Below are 15,094 nucleotides of genomic sequence, written 5' to 3'. Positions count from 1 at the left end.
AATACAGCCTGCTGGAAAGCCACTAGAGAAGATCTCTAAATAGATCTAAAAAAGTCAGAACAAAGCACGATGGTAAAAAACAAAAACAATCCTGACTTTACTGCAATGTTTTCTTTATAAACATCGCCTTTCAGCATGTCTAACTGTTTCTACAGGAGGCTTAGAGCTGCTAAATGCACAAGATTAGAAAAGTGATTCTTTAGGCAGAAATATTTAGACTAGTTTAATTCTTCCTTGCATTTTCTAACAGGCTTCCATGAAAAGAATGCAGTTCAAAATGGGGATTACTCCACAAATTATCCTATAGCGACACCTGCTGGAGAAGATCTGTCTATTCTCTACTAGGAACTGTGCAAACTACTTTCTGATTAACTGCAAATTACAATCCAATTAACAATCCCAGCACCCATCCTCTCTTCCCAAAAGGTATAAATGATGCATCACTATTATTGTGTTCCAATAAGTGGAAGGTTTCTCTCGCACGGCATTTTCCTATCCCCCTTACTGGACTTAAACCTACAATGGTCTTAAAAGGCCGCTGCACTAATCTATCCAAAAAAAGAGTAATGTTTAAAAACCAGATTAATGGCATATAATACTGTGTTCAAGCCCTGGGGGAGCTATTCCAAATTAAAAATTTGAATCTTTCTTAGATACTGTAAGTGGCCCATCTTCCATGCAGAAGCCAGATTGCTCTGTAAAGACTCGTTGATGTAGAGTACCCTGATACACAAATCTGTACCATGAACTATAGTCTAACAACACTAAGACATGGTGGTACTTATGGGGCTTTTCAGTAGGTGAGACCATAGTAGGAAGGACTACAGCAGATGGCAAATTACAAAAGGTGTGTGTTCTCTCACTTCACTTAAGCACTAAACTTGCATAGTACACTCAAAAAGAAGCTTCCATGAACAGCATTCCTCTGTCTCCCAGAAATGTCAACTGGAGATGTTTGGTTCAAGCAAGTTTATGAACAATATTGAAGATACTGGAAGAATTTTAGATTTCCTTCCTTGTGTTAGTGAACATCACACCACTGACAAGAGCTATGAGTTTCTGGGGCCAATTATTAGCCTTTTTCAAGAACTATTTTGCTGCTACTCTCTCTAAGAGACTTAAGTCAGACATTACTGACCTAGGGACCAAATCTCAGCCTAAATAATACCTTGTTTAAATGAAACACTTGAAATTAGAACCTAAATGCATCTTGGACTTCTCTTATGTTATTGCTGAAATAGTTATTTATCTTTAGTTCCAGGTTTAAAGGTTTTTTTGTTTTTTTTTTTAAATCTATTATATAAAGCTGCCATAAAAGTTTTTAGAGAAGATTGATTTGAAATGTTCTCTACTACACTAGACACCCAGTATTTTTTGAAGAGCTCCAGTGCAAAACATATACTGTGTACATGTGTATATATTTGTACAGGAATTCTAAATAGGGAATGTAGTATAAAAAGCAGGAGAGAATGTTTCTTAAGACCCTCGCTGTGTAAACGCCTATTAAACAACGTATGATTTTATCCCAGTTTTATATCCATGCTTTCTACTTTTTGCAACAAAATACCATTAAGATAGTTGTATATACATCCCCCGCCCAAACACACTGTGCTTTTGGTTACTCCCCTAATCAAACTATTGGAGACATGCTCCTACCTCCCATTAGTTACAGCAATCACATCTGGAAGGTACAGTACCTTTTGCAAGAAAAAAGGTAATTTCCCCCCTTGTAGATGAATCCCATAATGCAACTTAGAAAAAAGTGCTCAAGTAAGTGAGACTGCCTAAATGTTATGGAATAGTATTACTGGGAGACAGATTCCAAGAACACATTTAGGAAGTTAGAGCAAATATATAGGACATTATATTCTTTCCTTTACTATTAATCTATTAATGCAGCATTCATGAAAAGTTCTCTCCTATGGTTTCAAAGCTTTACTTTATTGGGTAACAAGACAGGAGACAGCAAAGCTTAAAACTTGTAGCTTCTCCCCAAGACAGCATCATTTCACACCTCACAACTCCTTTTTCATAAAAAACATACTAAAAAGGTAACAACAACAACAAAAAGTCTCACTCTAAACTAGCTAAACGGGATAAACTGCCTGTATTAATGTTCACTACAGTCTCTGGAACACGTGACGAGTCAATGCTGCAACCCTACGACACAAATGGAATTGTAATAACAGACTTGAACAAAGCAGTACAGATTCAAATGGTTTGTTTGGGGTAAATCTCTGCTCCATACATAAATATATGGAAATTCTCAAGCTGAAATAAGTGCTCATAAGTACATTTTAAAAGTATTTCTAGTCAACACCATAGTTGCGTTAAAGGCATTGGAAATAAGTGGGGGGGGGTCGTCTGTTTACAGTGATCCATGCAAAATAATCCTAAAATTTATAAAACAAAACATGGAATTAAAAAAAGAGTGCTTATTGTAAAAAATAAAGTTACCAAAGGCTCTAACCTCTAATGGGTTTTCAGGTGTGTACATGTCCCACCAGGGACAAGTACTGGAATGGCAGCGTTAAAATCAGCACTGATGCTACCTTGAAGTAGCTGCCAAATTTGTAAAAGGAGCAGAACACCCCAAAACAAAGCATGAGTAGATATAAAATCAAAAAAAAAAAATCATCACTTCTGGATGGAAAATTAAACTACAAACACTACAGTCTGACATACCTGTGTAAACTCTTAAAAGGGAACAACATTTTATAACCATTAACTGCATAATTTATTGCAGGCAGAATGTATCCTCTCTCCTTCCCCACCCCCCGCAAAAAAACCACTGCATCTTACTAAGACCCTAAAATCAGGCAGGTTTAAGAAAAACCTTGATTTTTGTGTGCAATATTCAAATTTATAAATTTAAAATCTTTTGCCATAATGATTTTGGTATATAAATGGGTTCCAAGGCTAGCCCTTTATCCCCATAGCATTTGCTTTGAGGTACTTTTTAAAAATTGAAGTTGCAAGCAAAGATACTGGAAATGACTCATTGTGATGAAAATGCTAATCTGCAGTCAGTCTTAATTTATGTGCTTTCCAAGTGCAATTTAGGAGGTTAAAAAAAGGGGAAAAAGTAAATCCCAACTGTTACAGCAAATATGCTATAACGAATGAATAGCTCTTATTTCAATCACAAATATGTCAGAGGATAAAATCCCCGACTTTTGAAATCTCTACATTCCAATAGCCCTGCTACACTACATCCATAATCCGCATTGCAGATAATATGAGCTAATAAGGACATTGTTAAAATTGTTTGTTCCCCTTTAATACGCTTAACAAACGCACAAAGTTCTCTCTTCAGGATGACAATGTAATTGAACTCCTCCTGTTGGTTGTAGAAACCCCTGGAATCTCTTAAATATCTGAAAAGCAAGCTGGTTCAACTGCACATATGTTTTTTCAATGGACTAGAACATTCTTAGGAAAAACACCTAACAAAAGACAAATAAAATGTGATTTTATTAGTCTGTGTGGCAAGTCTCATTCTGATGAATGCTCTGTCATATGGAAGGTTGTGATGATTTCTAACTAGATCACTTTTATTTAGGAGGCGCAATTCATTATAGAGGAGATGTTACCTCCCATTTGTAACAGCAATTGACTCAAGGAAGGCTACTGTATTTGAATTTTCCTTCAGGCAGCCACACATTTATCAATTCATTCTGATCCTTAAGAATGTCTGCATAACACTAAATCCCTATAACGGAAATGGAAAGGTACACGGTAAACTAATTCTGTGCAGGATTTCTGCAGCTTGTCAGACTCATTTTCCAGTCACTCCAATTTGTACTAGCTGAATTCAATTGGAAATGAATATATATCACTTAAATTAAAAAAAAAAAAAGCGCCCCTTTGAACTGGCAACTCTATCAACCCAAAAAGGTTGAAACACTTATCTAATGTATATAATGGCATTCTATAAAGAAATTCACTCTCACGATTCTACCTTGAAGACCCTGCATACATTACAACAGTGCATTAGTGATACAAGTTGTAAAATACTTTTCGGTTCCTTTGGATTTGCATATGATGGTTTTTGCATCAGTCACTGCAGGTAGATTGAGCAAGCTTTGTTTCTTGTGGGTTTTTTTTAAACATGCATTCAACTAGATATGGATCAGAATAAATTTATGCTCCCTTTTTATCATTATAATTAGCTAAAAAACTGCAAGACAGTCCACAAAACAAGATTTGCTTTAAGACTAACTGCTGGAGTTCCAAGATGTAAGATATGCAGCACTGGAAAATCTTCAGTGATCAGGAATTAGTAGTGTTTAGCAAAGTGTTGAAAGCATTCAGAAGAAAGTCCTGGTTGGAGGCATGAGGGCTTCAGCACCAACTTTTAAACCTCAATTACTTGATTGCATATCTCCCATCTTCAAACCTATAGTCAGAGAAAGGGGAAAAAAAAAAAAAGGGGGCAAGGAAAAAATTTAACTTGGATTTCCCAAATTTAATGGAAATTAGGGCTGGAAGGGACCTCGGAAGATCGAGTCCAGCCCCCTGCCCAAAGGGCAGGAAGTCAGCTGGGGTCATAGGATCCCAGCAAGATAAGCATCCAATTTGCTTTTGAAGGTGTTCAATGTAGGTGCTTGAACCACCTCCGATGGCAGGCTGTTCCAGACCTTGGGGGCTCGGACAGTAAAGAAATTCTTCCTTATGTCCAGCCTGAAACGGTCTTGCAGGAGTTTATGACCGTTTGACCTCGTCATCCTTTGGAGCACTCTGGTGAACAAACGTTCCCCCAGATCCTGGTGGTCACCCCTGGTAAACTTATAGGTGGCCATCAGATCACCCCTGAGCCTACGCTTTTCCAGGCTAAAGAGCACCATGGCTCTCAGCCTGTTGTCGTAAGGTCTGCTTTCCTGACCTCTGATCATGCGCGTGGCTCTTCTCTGGACTCTCTCAAGCTTCTCCACATCCATTTTGAATTGTGGAGCCCAAAACTGGATGCAACACTCCAGCTATGACCTCACCAAGGCCGAGTACAGGGTGAGAAGGACATACTAGGATTTGCCTGAGAAGCATCTATGGATGCAAGCCATGTTTGACTAAAGCTTGATAACTGCATGCTTTGCAACTGCCTTCAAGCCCAACTTACTTTAAAAAACAAAGTATTATCTAATAGTACTCTACAGCATTCATGCTGTAAACCCAGTAACTATATTCCAGTCTGTGGCAAATGTCAGCAATTTGCTGCTAACTTCCAAGGTAAAAAAGAGGCTCTCTGTGAAAAGTACCCCCCCACCCCCGCCACAGACTCTCTTCTACCATGGAAAACTACTACAGTAGAGTCTCCCTTATACACCTGGGGCTATTTTTGCCCCTCATTTGCCCTCCCCCCCCCACAACTTCCCTACCTTTTGTTTTTCTAATTTCCGTCTATTTACATTCTCACTGCCATCCTGTCACACTTTCAGCTTCTTTCATTCCTTGGAGATCTCAGAACAACAGCAGTCTCCCTTTGCCTGAAGAAGGGTGATTGCGCCTGAAAGTTGCAAAGAACTTTTTTCCAACTACTCAGCTGGTCTAATGAGAAATATCACATCTACCCAAAGAACCAGGCCAGCTTAAAGAAACTGATCCTTTTGGGTTTACAGTCACAAACTAGGGGTGTGTGAAACTGACCGTATTTGATTCGGATTCAGCCCGAATCAGGCACAGTGATTTGATTAGTTGATTCTGATCACTGTACCCAATTCAATTCAGCTGAATCCAATCTGAAGAGTCGGTGCTAATTCAGAGAATCAGCAATCTGGCCATAGACAAAGCTTTAAACATTTTTTCTACTTGCCTCGAGGTACCAGCATGCTGCCTTGAGGTACACTGCGATGCTGGGGTGGATGGAGTGTCCCACAGAAGCGTGGGGGAGCCCCCTGCATGCTCGGTGGCAAAACCTGGAAGTGTCTGTGGTCCACTGCCGAGCACGCAGGGGGCCCCCCTATAACCCCCCGGCTTGGCAGTCAGCCATGGGGGAACCCCAGGTGCCCCTCCAGACCCAGGAGGCACCAGTCACCCAGCCGGGGGGGGGGGCGGGGGGCGGCAGCAGCATACTGCCTGGTGGACCCGGAGGCTCCAGATATGCTGCCAAGCACACTGGGCCCCACCCCATTCTCCTGTTGGACACTCCATCTGCCCTACCATCATAGCATTCACAAGCCACCTGGTACTTTGAGACATGTAGGAAAAAACCATTTAAAGCTTTGTCTATGTCCGAATCGTTGAATCTTTCCAAATCCCCCTGAATAAAATTTGGATGGTTTGGATTTGATTCGGAGAGATTAAAGGGTCTCCCGGTTCGATTCAGATTCAGAGCTTTGGCCACCAAAATCGGACCGAATCAAATCGGTAACCGAAGCTCTGTACAGCCCTAGCAGGTACTAGGGGCACAAATAACTGGAATCAAAGCATATATTCATTCTCTAAATGATACAGACAAGGAAGAAGTCTCAAGAGAAAGTTATTCCCCTCCTGTACAGCTACTATAAAAAAAAAAAAATAATATTTCAGAAATAATCTGGTCTTAGTATTCACTCAATTAACATATTTGGAATTTCCCTCCTGTGAAATCTCCTGAAAGAGGTACACTGTTATACAGCCATTTACAAACAGGTTGCTGTTTCAGCATGAACACTGGTAACTTACACTGCCAGGATGATCACCACTGTGGGGGCACATAGCTATAGGTTGGTGTTCCTGGAGCCCGATATGTGGGCATAGTAACTGGATGAGGAGCAACTGGAGTTGGGGAATGAGTGGTCAACAAAGTACCTAGGAAACAAAGAACATTTTCATATTGTATATTTTTCAGAAATTCACCTTTCAGCACTTGTAAACTGTTGTTTCAAAATATAAAATTGAGTCTTGCTCATCTTCTGATGCAGGAAGAAACTGCACTTCAATGTTTGTGAAACTGTACCTTGGCATTTTCAATTCAATCAATTTTCCTTCAAAATGTTTATGGAACAGGGTCACTTTGATATTTTGTCCAAAGCATGTGCAGATATTTATAACTTCTTTAGGAAAAAACCACAAAAATCCTGCTTACAGAAGGCATTACGCTCTGAAAAATGCTTTTCCTCACAACAGGCTCTGTGTTATAGGAACACCTGAAGCTAAAGAAATTTCATTTTGATAAATCAAAATAATTTAGTTCCTGTCTGAAAAAAATGCCAGTGCGTTTTTACAGACTGAAGAACTGTAAAAGGAAAACAGACTGAGTGGAATCTCAGGATCCTACTTATTTCCCCCCCAAGAGCACTTTATACAGGAAGTTAAGAATGTTTGTCTGCTACAGCTTATCCCACACACAAAAGGAAAAACACACAGAAGCAATGCGTGTCTACAAAACAGTGGTGGTCTTGAAAACAAAACCTCTCGCTGAGGGATGTGGCATCCCCAGTCTTAGATAGCTACCATCTAGAGTTCAACAGTCCAAAAGACAGTAAGTGCAATAAAATAATTTACTTGCATTAACACACCTGAAATCTGAGTTACAAAAGAGCAGCTTTGGTTAAAGACAGGTTCCTTGTGCCATTTGGACCTGCTTCACATAACAATCACGCTCAAAATTTCAGGCAGAAGCATCAGACATGCACATAAGAAACAGAAGTCTAATTCTAGAACAGCTGTGGCCTTGAAATGACACCAGCTTGTACAGGATTTAAAAAGCTGCTTAAATTCTAACTAGCTTAATACTAGGGCTGTGCGAAGTTTTGGTCCCCGATTTGATTCAGTGGAGATTCGGTCTGATTCGGTGGCCAAATCTCTGAATTCGAATCAAATCAGAGGACCCTTTAATTTCTTCGAATCAAATTGGAACCTTCTGGTGCTTCAGACATAGAAACAGCTTTAAATGTTTTTCCTACATACCTCCAGGTACCAGGTGGCTTGTGAACACTGTGATGCTGGGGCGCATGGAGTGTCCCACACAAGCGCAGGTGGCTCCACAGGATGCTCAGCAGCAGACCTGGAAGTGGACCAGAAGCACTTCTGGTCCACTTCCAGGTTTGCCCCCCTGCACGAGTCTCCATGTGTCCCAGCGTTGCAGCGTTTACAAACCACACTGGTACCTTGAGGTATGTAGAAAAAACATTTAAAGCTGTGTTTATGTCTGAATTGCTGATTCTCTGAATCAGCATTGAACCTTTGGATTCAGCCGAATTGAATCAGGGACAGTAATGCAAATCAACAAATTGAATCACTGTCCCTGATTTGGGCCAAATCCAAGTCCAAATTGAATAGGGCCCGCTTCGCACACCCCTACTTAGCACTACAGTGGACTGGGCAGTGTAATATGTATGCATTAGGAAACAGTATTCCCTAGGTCTCGGCTGTACAATTCACATTGTCCTCCAATGACGTTAGTCAATACAAGCCATGGTGGGACATGGGTGGCCCCAACTGCGACAGTCAACCATCCATTCTGGCCATGTATACTTGCATTATGTACAGGTCTTAAAATTGTTCATCTCAAGTGCAGAATAGGAGGTTCCCACTACAAACATTCTCTATTCAGTTAACTGAACAAATCAACTGGAAACAGTTTTACTTTAAAATTCTTAAGCACCAAATGATTACGTCATCATGGCAGTCTCTTGGACAGAAGTGCAACTGGAACATCAAGTCAGCTTTCCTTTTCAATACATTCCTATATTCTAGATTGTTTACCTGACCCATCCTAGATTACTCAGACCGAGTCAGAATACATTACAATTCACATGCTACTACACAAGCCTCCCAAGTTTAAGTTAGTGGATATTGTGAAATATTAGTGCCTATATACATTTTGGCCATATAATGCATATGTACCATAAAAAGTGTGTAAGGAATACAAATCCAAGTACCTGCTGACATTGCCATAGTAGTCCCAGCCACCATTCCCATAGTCACACCATTTCCTCTTGGTGGTGGAATTGGAGCAGGGTACATGGTTGCTGGCATGCCATTAGGCTGCACAACTGTGGTGTGATGGATTACGTGGGGTGGTGCTGCATATAAAGGCTGTGTGTAGTAAGTGCCTTGCTGTTGGAAAAGAACAGTAAATTTAGAATATTTTCACCACTAAAACCATTTCAAAGGTTGATACATCTGGGTTTTCTTTTTCAGAAATAAATCTCTTTAAAAAACCTATTTTTTCTTTTTTCAAATCAGCCTTTTCATTTTAATCATTTAAAATATTATGTTGTTTTAAAAAATTAAATGTAATATAAACATATTAAAGCCTTCAATATTTTAAGAAATTATCATTTTAGACATAATATACTGAATCTCCCAAAAACTGAGTTAGTTTGCTTGCTTATCAGTGTGAAAAAGAACCAGGATAAAAAACATCATTTAATTTCTGAGGTCAAACTTCATAAATATGACAATGGGCGTGTCTACACATGGTGCTACATCATGGTTGCAACACATTACAGTGATGTAGTGACCATGTGTCAATATGTGACCAGTAGCTATGTTGCAGTAGCAGCGCACTCCCTCATTACAGTGCTCCACTACAGCAAAGCAGTAGCTAAAAATAACCATGTACCCAGTGTATAGCACAGTAGCAACATCGTTGTATAGGCACGTGTAGACATGCCCAGTAAGTCACAGACTGTATTAAGGATTTAACCCTATGGAGAAGCCAGGGGCTCTACTACTGTGTGCAAGAGATCAGCAAAATCATCACAGGTGTTAGGCTCCAGTCTAATTTAGGAAACCATCACATCTCTCTTTCTTCAGGTCTTACTTGACACCCACTTATGTAAACTCTACTCCTATTTTGTAGGTTTTCCCTCTGAGAGCTCCAATTGGCTCAGGTCTAAAATTTACATACAAGTTTATGTACCCAAAACGTTTAAGATAATTTAAAAAAACTAAACGAAACAAAATGCCATATTTCATCCAACCTTTTTTTGGGCAGGTGTGCCACAAATTAGCCCCAGAGTGCCACTCTGATTCCCTTCACTTATCTGCTTTATACTTTCTCCTAGATCTACCACATGCTAGAACAGAGGCTGCCCACAGCACTTGTGGCATGCATACCACAGGTTGGTTACGCATGCTATATGCCATTTTGCATGCTTGATTCCAGTTAACATTCTAAAGAAGCTGCTTGATGTAAATCATGTGGAAAGAGTTAATTATGTAGTACATAATCAATGCATTATTCACCATGTTGATACATTAAAATAGATAATTTAATATTTATAGATTTTTATTTTACAACTGCTTATATGAATATAATTGTGTACCCTCCTCAGTAGCAAAAAGATGTCCCAAACCTAGCATATTTAGTTGTAAATCTACATGTTTACAAATGGTTGTATCATCCAGAGAAAATGCTCTTCTTTAGAAAATAACCAAACTAGACAAGTCATAAAAATCACCTTGATTTAAACCAATCCACCTTGAGGTCATGCTTCAAGATGTTCGTGAAAGCAAAGTGAAGAAAGCCTGATTCTGTTCTCGGATTGGTTTTATACACATGTACTTAACTCCCATGGAAAAAAAAAGCAATGGGTTATTTGGGAAACAGGAATGATGATGTGGGATTAGAAAGAAAAGACTAAAAAGGAACACTTAATAGAGAACTGAAAGCTTCAGAAGTGCTGCACAGAGAATCATCTTCTACCCAACTGAGATCTGATAACCCAATGGCTTAAAATGCTGCATCCAGAATTAAGCTAGCTACTCTAGGTATGACATTTTACATCAGTCACTTCCGGTCATGGTTGTGCCAGTTTTGCTTTTAGAGTTCTGCAGTAATGCTTTCCAGCAATACTGGAAGGTCTCTAGCAAAGTGAGGGGCCATAATCCATCCTGCTAAAGACAGCTATTTGTATCTCCTTCCCTGATCAGCTAAGTAGAAATGGTTGCAAGATAGCTAGAAGACCACATATTTTCTATTAAGGCCTAAAATTATGCTTCCCCAAATCTCTGCAAGCAAGTTTATTCAGAATTACAATATTCTTCACCCTGGCTAAAGGCCAGATGACGCGCGCACGGGTGTGTGAGTGTCCTTTTCCACCCAGCTCCATCATGTGACCCCATTTACATTACTGTTACCTAGGGCATGATTAGACATACATTTGAAGCACTCCAAATCCCAGAACACTTCAAATTTGATGCCATGAAGATGTGCAGCTATCCCCTGAACCTTGTATGGCACTTCAAAATGACCAAGGCATGCAGCAGCACTCTCTCCAGCCATGGGCTAGAGAACAGGAATCCCTGCCTGCCTGTGGGCCAGAGGACAGCAGAGCACTCTCCATTTGTGGGAAGGAACACTGGGATGCCATAAGACCTTATTTGGGTGACCATTTTTGTAGTGCTTCTTCAACAGTGCACACCCTTGCTATCTGAAGCATTTCAGTTACCTTTGAAGCACACCAAACAGCACATCTGTCCATTGCTCCACATAAGGATATAGAGGTGCACAACAGTGAAAACGATCCTTAAAAAGCTCAGTGACATTATACTGCTGGACAACGAGGGAAGTGCTCTGCACAAGAATACTAGCTTGATACAAGGAAAAGCAGAAGGACAGTACAGCATGGAGACTAAGATAGAAGGACCCTGCTGTTGTTGTAGTGCTACAAAAAAAGTGCATAAAGGAGGAGCAGCCACTGCAACCTTCTTATGGCAGTATTTTGAAATAAGGGTCATAAGCTTAAAAAGAGTGCCCTTATTTTTAAAAAAAAAAAAGTGACCAACGTTTGGTTTCTTAGGCAATACTAAGACTTCTGTAAGTACCGCCTAAGAGATCTGGATGCTTTGGCACTTAGTACCTTTGCAAGTTCTAACATTAGGTCACCTCAATGTTAGCCTGATTTTCAAAAGCATTTAGTACTTGAGTGTGTATGACCTTAAAAGGGCCCCAGCACTACTGAAAAATAAAGTTCACGCATTTAGATTTCTAAAGCTGACTGCAGAAATGTACCTTTAGGCACCCATTTAAATCCAGAACTTTTGGTATATGTGTAAGAAGCAATCTATAACACAATTTAAATCCTGAACAGGGAGTTTAATTTTTGCACATGCTTGAGATTCTTTATTAAAAAAACTCATTACAAATATAAATTTCCCCCCACAACATGGAGATTAATGCAATACTTACTATATAACCGTTTATAATGGAGGCTGAAAGCAAAATGCTACTAGAACTGGAAGAAGATATATGCACTTTCTTACCTGTGCATATGGATTCTGCTGTGGATAGGCACTTCGAACCGGATACACAGCAGTCTGGTAGGGATTGGGTGATGAAGAGTAAGGGGGCACTGCACCGCTGGTAGGTGAACAAGATACTTTATATGGTGTGCCTGGTGTGTAACCTGCAACAAAAGCAAGTCTGTATTAGAAAGCCATGTGAAAGACAATGAACATTAGAGTACTGTTTAATAATATTCAATTATACTACTGCCAAACTTTCATCCTTAATCTTTGTGTTTGATCTGAGAATTCAATAAATTACCATCAATGACTGCAAACAAATCCAGCCAGAGTTGCTGCCACCACCAGGCTTAGGCCCAGAGTAAGCACATGCTCCATGCCCTAGACTAGAATGGGGCCAAGCTGGAGCAAGAGTAAGCTAGGGAAGGCAGACAGCACCACCCTTTTTCTCAGGTTGAGGCCAGAGCCACAGCAACTAGTTGTCCTCCAGCATTGCCTTGTACTTTAATCCAAAACTAGGGTCTTCCCTCCCACCCCACGCACGTTATATGGGGAAAGAACCTCATCTTGGATTTGAGTAAATATGGTATGTTTTCTTCAGAATGAAAATAGTTTCTTCCAACCGCTTCCTACCCCACCCCACCCCACTTTCAAACTGACTAACAGATCTGTTTCAGCGTTTTTAGTTATGACACTGACAACACACTTGGTTCTACCAGACTAAACTAGGCATGTCTGACCTATTCAGAACATTTTGGCATACATTAAATGCTAGTAAGTTCCCAGTTTGCCCCAGTTAAGTGTTAAAGCCAACAATCCTTTTGTAAAAGGGAACAAACTTCAGTGGCAGCCTGAACAGAAGAAGAACTACCCTACTCTTCAGGTAAGGACCAATGAAAACGCCAGGAAGATCTCTCTGGCAGCCTGGAAGTAGGATGAATACAGTAATATTCTCCACTATATTCTCCACTTAAGCTACATGTGATCATAATTGTTTGCTAAAATTTTCAGACTTGGCTAAAGTAAATGCTGAAAACCAAGTTCTTAAACTCAAGCAGTAAAGAAAGATAAAGGGCAAACATTTTGAGAATGCTTAAAATGACTCAGACTTCATTTTAAGAAGGGACATAGCACTTATGCCTGTCTCTGATCTTCAGCACACCTTGATGCAATTAGTTAGTGCATCTGCATAAGTTCTGAGGAATTTTTAAAGAGATGTTGATAGGAAAAAAAGAACAGAGAACATTATTTTTCAGAATGTTCTTGGTGAATCTTGAAGTACAAAAAACTGAGTTTCCTCACAGGTTAGGAATTGCAGCAACTGAAACTTATTATCTTAACTGAGACTTGCATTAGCAAAGGACAGACAGATCTTTAATTCCTCTGAACCCAGTCACTGAAAGCTTTTGACACTCAGAATAATGGAACCAATGGCCAAGACAAGCAGAAATAGCAGCAAGGAGAAGCGCCATAACTGCTGCAGAATACTATACACCAGTCATTGAAATAATACCAGTCCTTAGATGGAAGGAGATGGAATATGAACACCTTCAATCAGCAATGTGCATCACTGCCAGCAGAAGGCAGAGCCTATCAATGGTGCTATACTGCTCTAAGAGGAGACTGTCAAAGAGACCTAGGCCCCTTGAGATGCACACAGTCAGATACCTTATGTTAAGACGAGGTCAAAGTCACTTTCTAGCTCAAGAGTCATCAGATGGGTCCTATGAACTTAATTTACAGTGATCTATGTTCAACTCCACAAGAACCACCAGATGGTGCTAGAACACCCTCTCCACTCCCCCCCCATCATTTTGTTGTAAACCATAGTATAAGAGCAAGTCCATCGGAAATAACTGCCCCATTACAAATACTCAGAAGTTCTGATCTGCAAATCCCCTAATAATGTTAATGATTTAGTTCAGTCTGCTAAGGAGAAGTCCATGTTTGGCAGCATTTTAACTAAGGGCAAATACTGAAAAATGTTAGTATACTGATTCTCAAGGAACTGGCCACTGTCATCCTCACGAGCAGAATGATATATATTTTTAGACAGAGCAGTAAAATACACACATAAGAAAGAAAGATCACTTGACTAAGTACTGATCTACAAATGTGAAAAAGAAATTGTTGTTACAGGCAACCCCTACTTAGCGTTTTTAATTGGTTCCTGAAAAACTGAGCGTTAAGCAAAACCAAACATTAAGCAAAACCAGCTTTCAGTTTTTACTTTCTAAAGCCACCAAAAGCACCAGAATCAGGGTCGCCAGGATTAGTGTCAGTTTTAGTACCAGCTGTACGATGCCCGTAAGCATTATGACAAAACTCGCTGAGTGCTAAATGGAACCGGGTATCAATGAGCGCTATAGCAAAAAGCACTAAGTGGAGGTTACCTGTACTTTTACTTGGAATATACAATTAATCCTCTGACAATGTATTTCACCCGTAATCCTATAAGAAGGTCTAAGCTAGTTATGATTAGCATCCCAAAATTCTTTTACTATAAATATCAGATTAAATTCAGATACATACCTACCCTCCCACTAACTCTTTACCTCAATCAGAATCATTTGCAGAAACAGAAACACACAAACACCTCCCCTCCCAAAAAACACTGTCCTGAGGCATTAACTAAGATACTAAGTACATTTTTATCAGTCATGTTTTTCCCTTGAACTTTGACTTTGCTATATTCTAAGTTATTTGAATATACAGAGTCACCATCTTTCATTACCTTCATATTGGCTCCAAGTAGCACTATTCAAAAGTTAAATTATTTGCATGAATCTTCGTTGTTGCTCTTTTGGAATCAGGTGATCCTTTTTTAATGATGTCCTACACTTAAACATGGAGATACTAATGGAAGCACACAGATCTAAACAATGACTTGTTTTAGTTGCTAAGGGGCAAAAAGTTGTGT

General features: G+C 39.7%; 1 protein-coding gene across 1 annotated transcript in view; it reads right to left on the bottom strand.

Moving 5' to 3' along the window:
* Nucleotides 1-1,229: 1,229 nt before the first annotated feature.
* Nucleotides 1,230-15,094, bottom strand: part of FAM168B (family with sequence similarity 168 member B) — a 24,005-nt gene continuing 10,140 nt past the window's right edge. The window contains exons 3-6 of the mRNA XM_019542930.1: nucleotides 12,193-12,335; nucleotides 8,862-9,039; nucleotides 6,661-6,786; nucleotides 1,230-4,399 (exon numbers count right to left, since the gene is read on the bottom strand). Coding sequence (XP_019398475.1) covers nucleotides 6,674-6,786; nucleotides 8,862-9,039; nucleotides 12,193-12,335 — 434 coding nt within the window. The 3' untranslated portion in view covers nucleotides 1,230-4,399; nucleotides 6,661-6,673. The remainder of the gene's footprint in view (nucleotides 4,400-6,660; nucleotides 6,787-8,861; nucleotides 9,040-12,192; nucleotides 12,336-15,094) is intronic.

This window comes from Crocodylus porosus, unplaced genomic scaffold (assembly GCF_001723895.1).
Source record: "Crocodylus porosus isolate Cpor-Errol unplaced genomic scaffold, CroPor_comp1, whole genome shotgun sequence".
Lineage (NCBI taxonomy): Eukaryota > Metazoa > Chordata > Crocodylia > Crocodylidae > Crocodylus > Crocodylus porosus.
The sequence above is the reverse complement of the archived record's forward strand: the minus strand, read 5'-3'. Positions and strand labels throughout refer to the sequence as shown.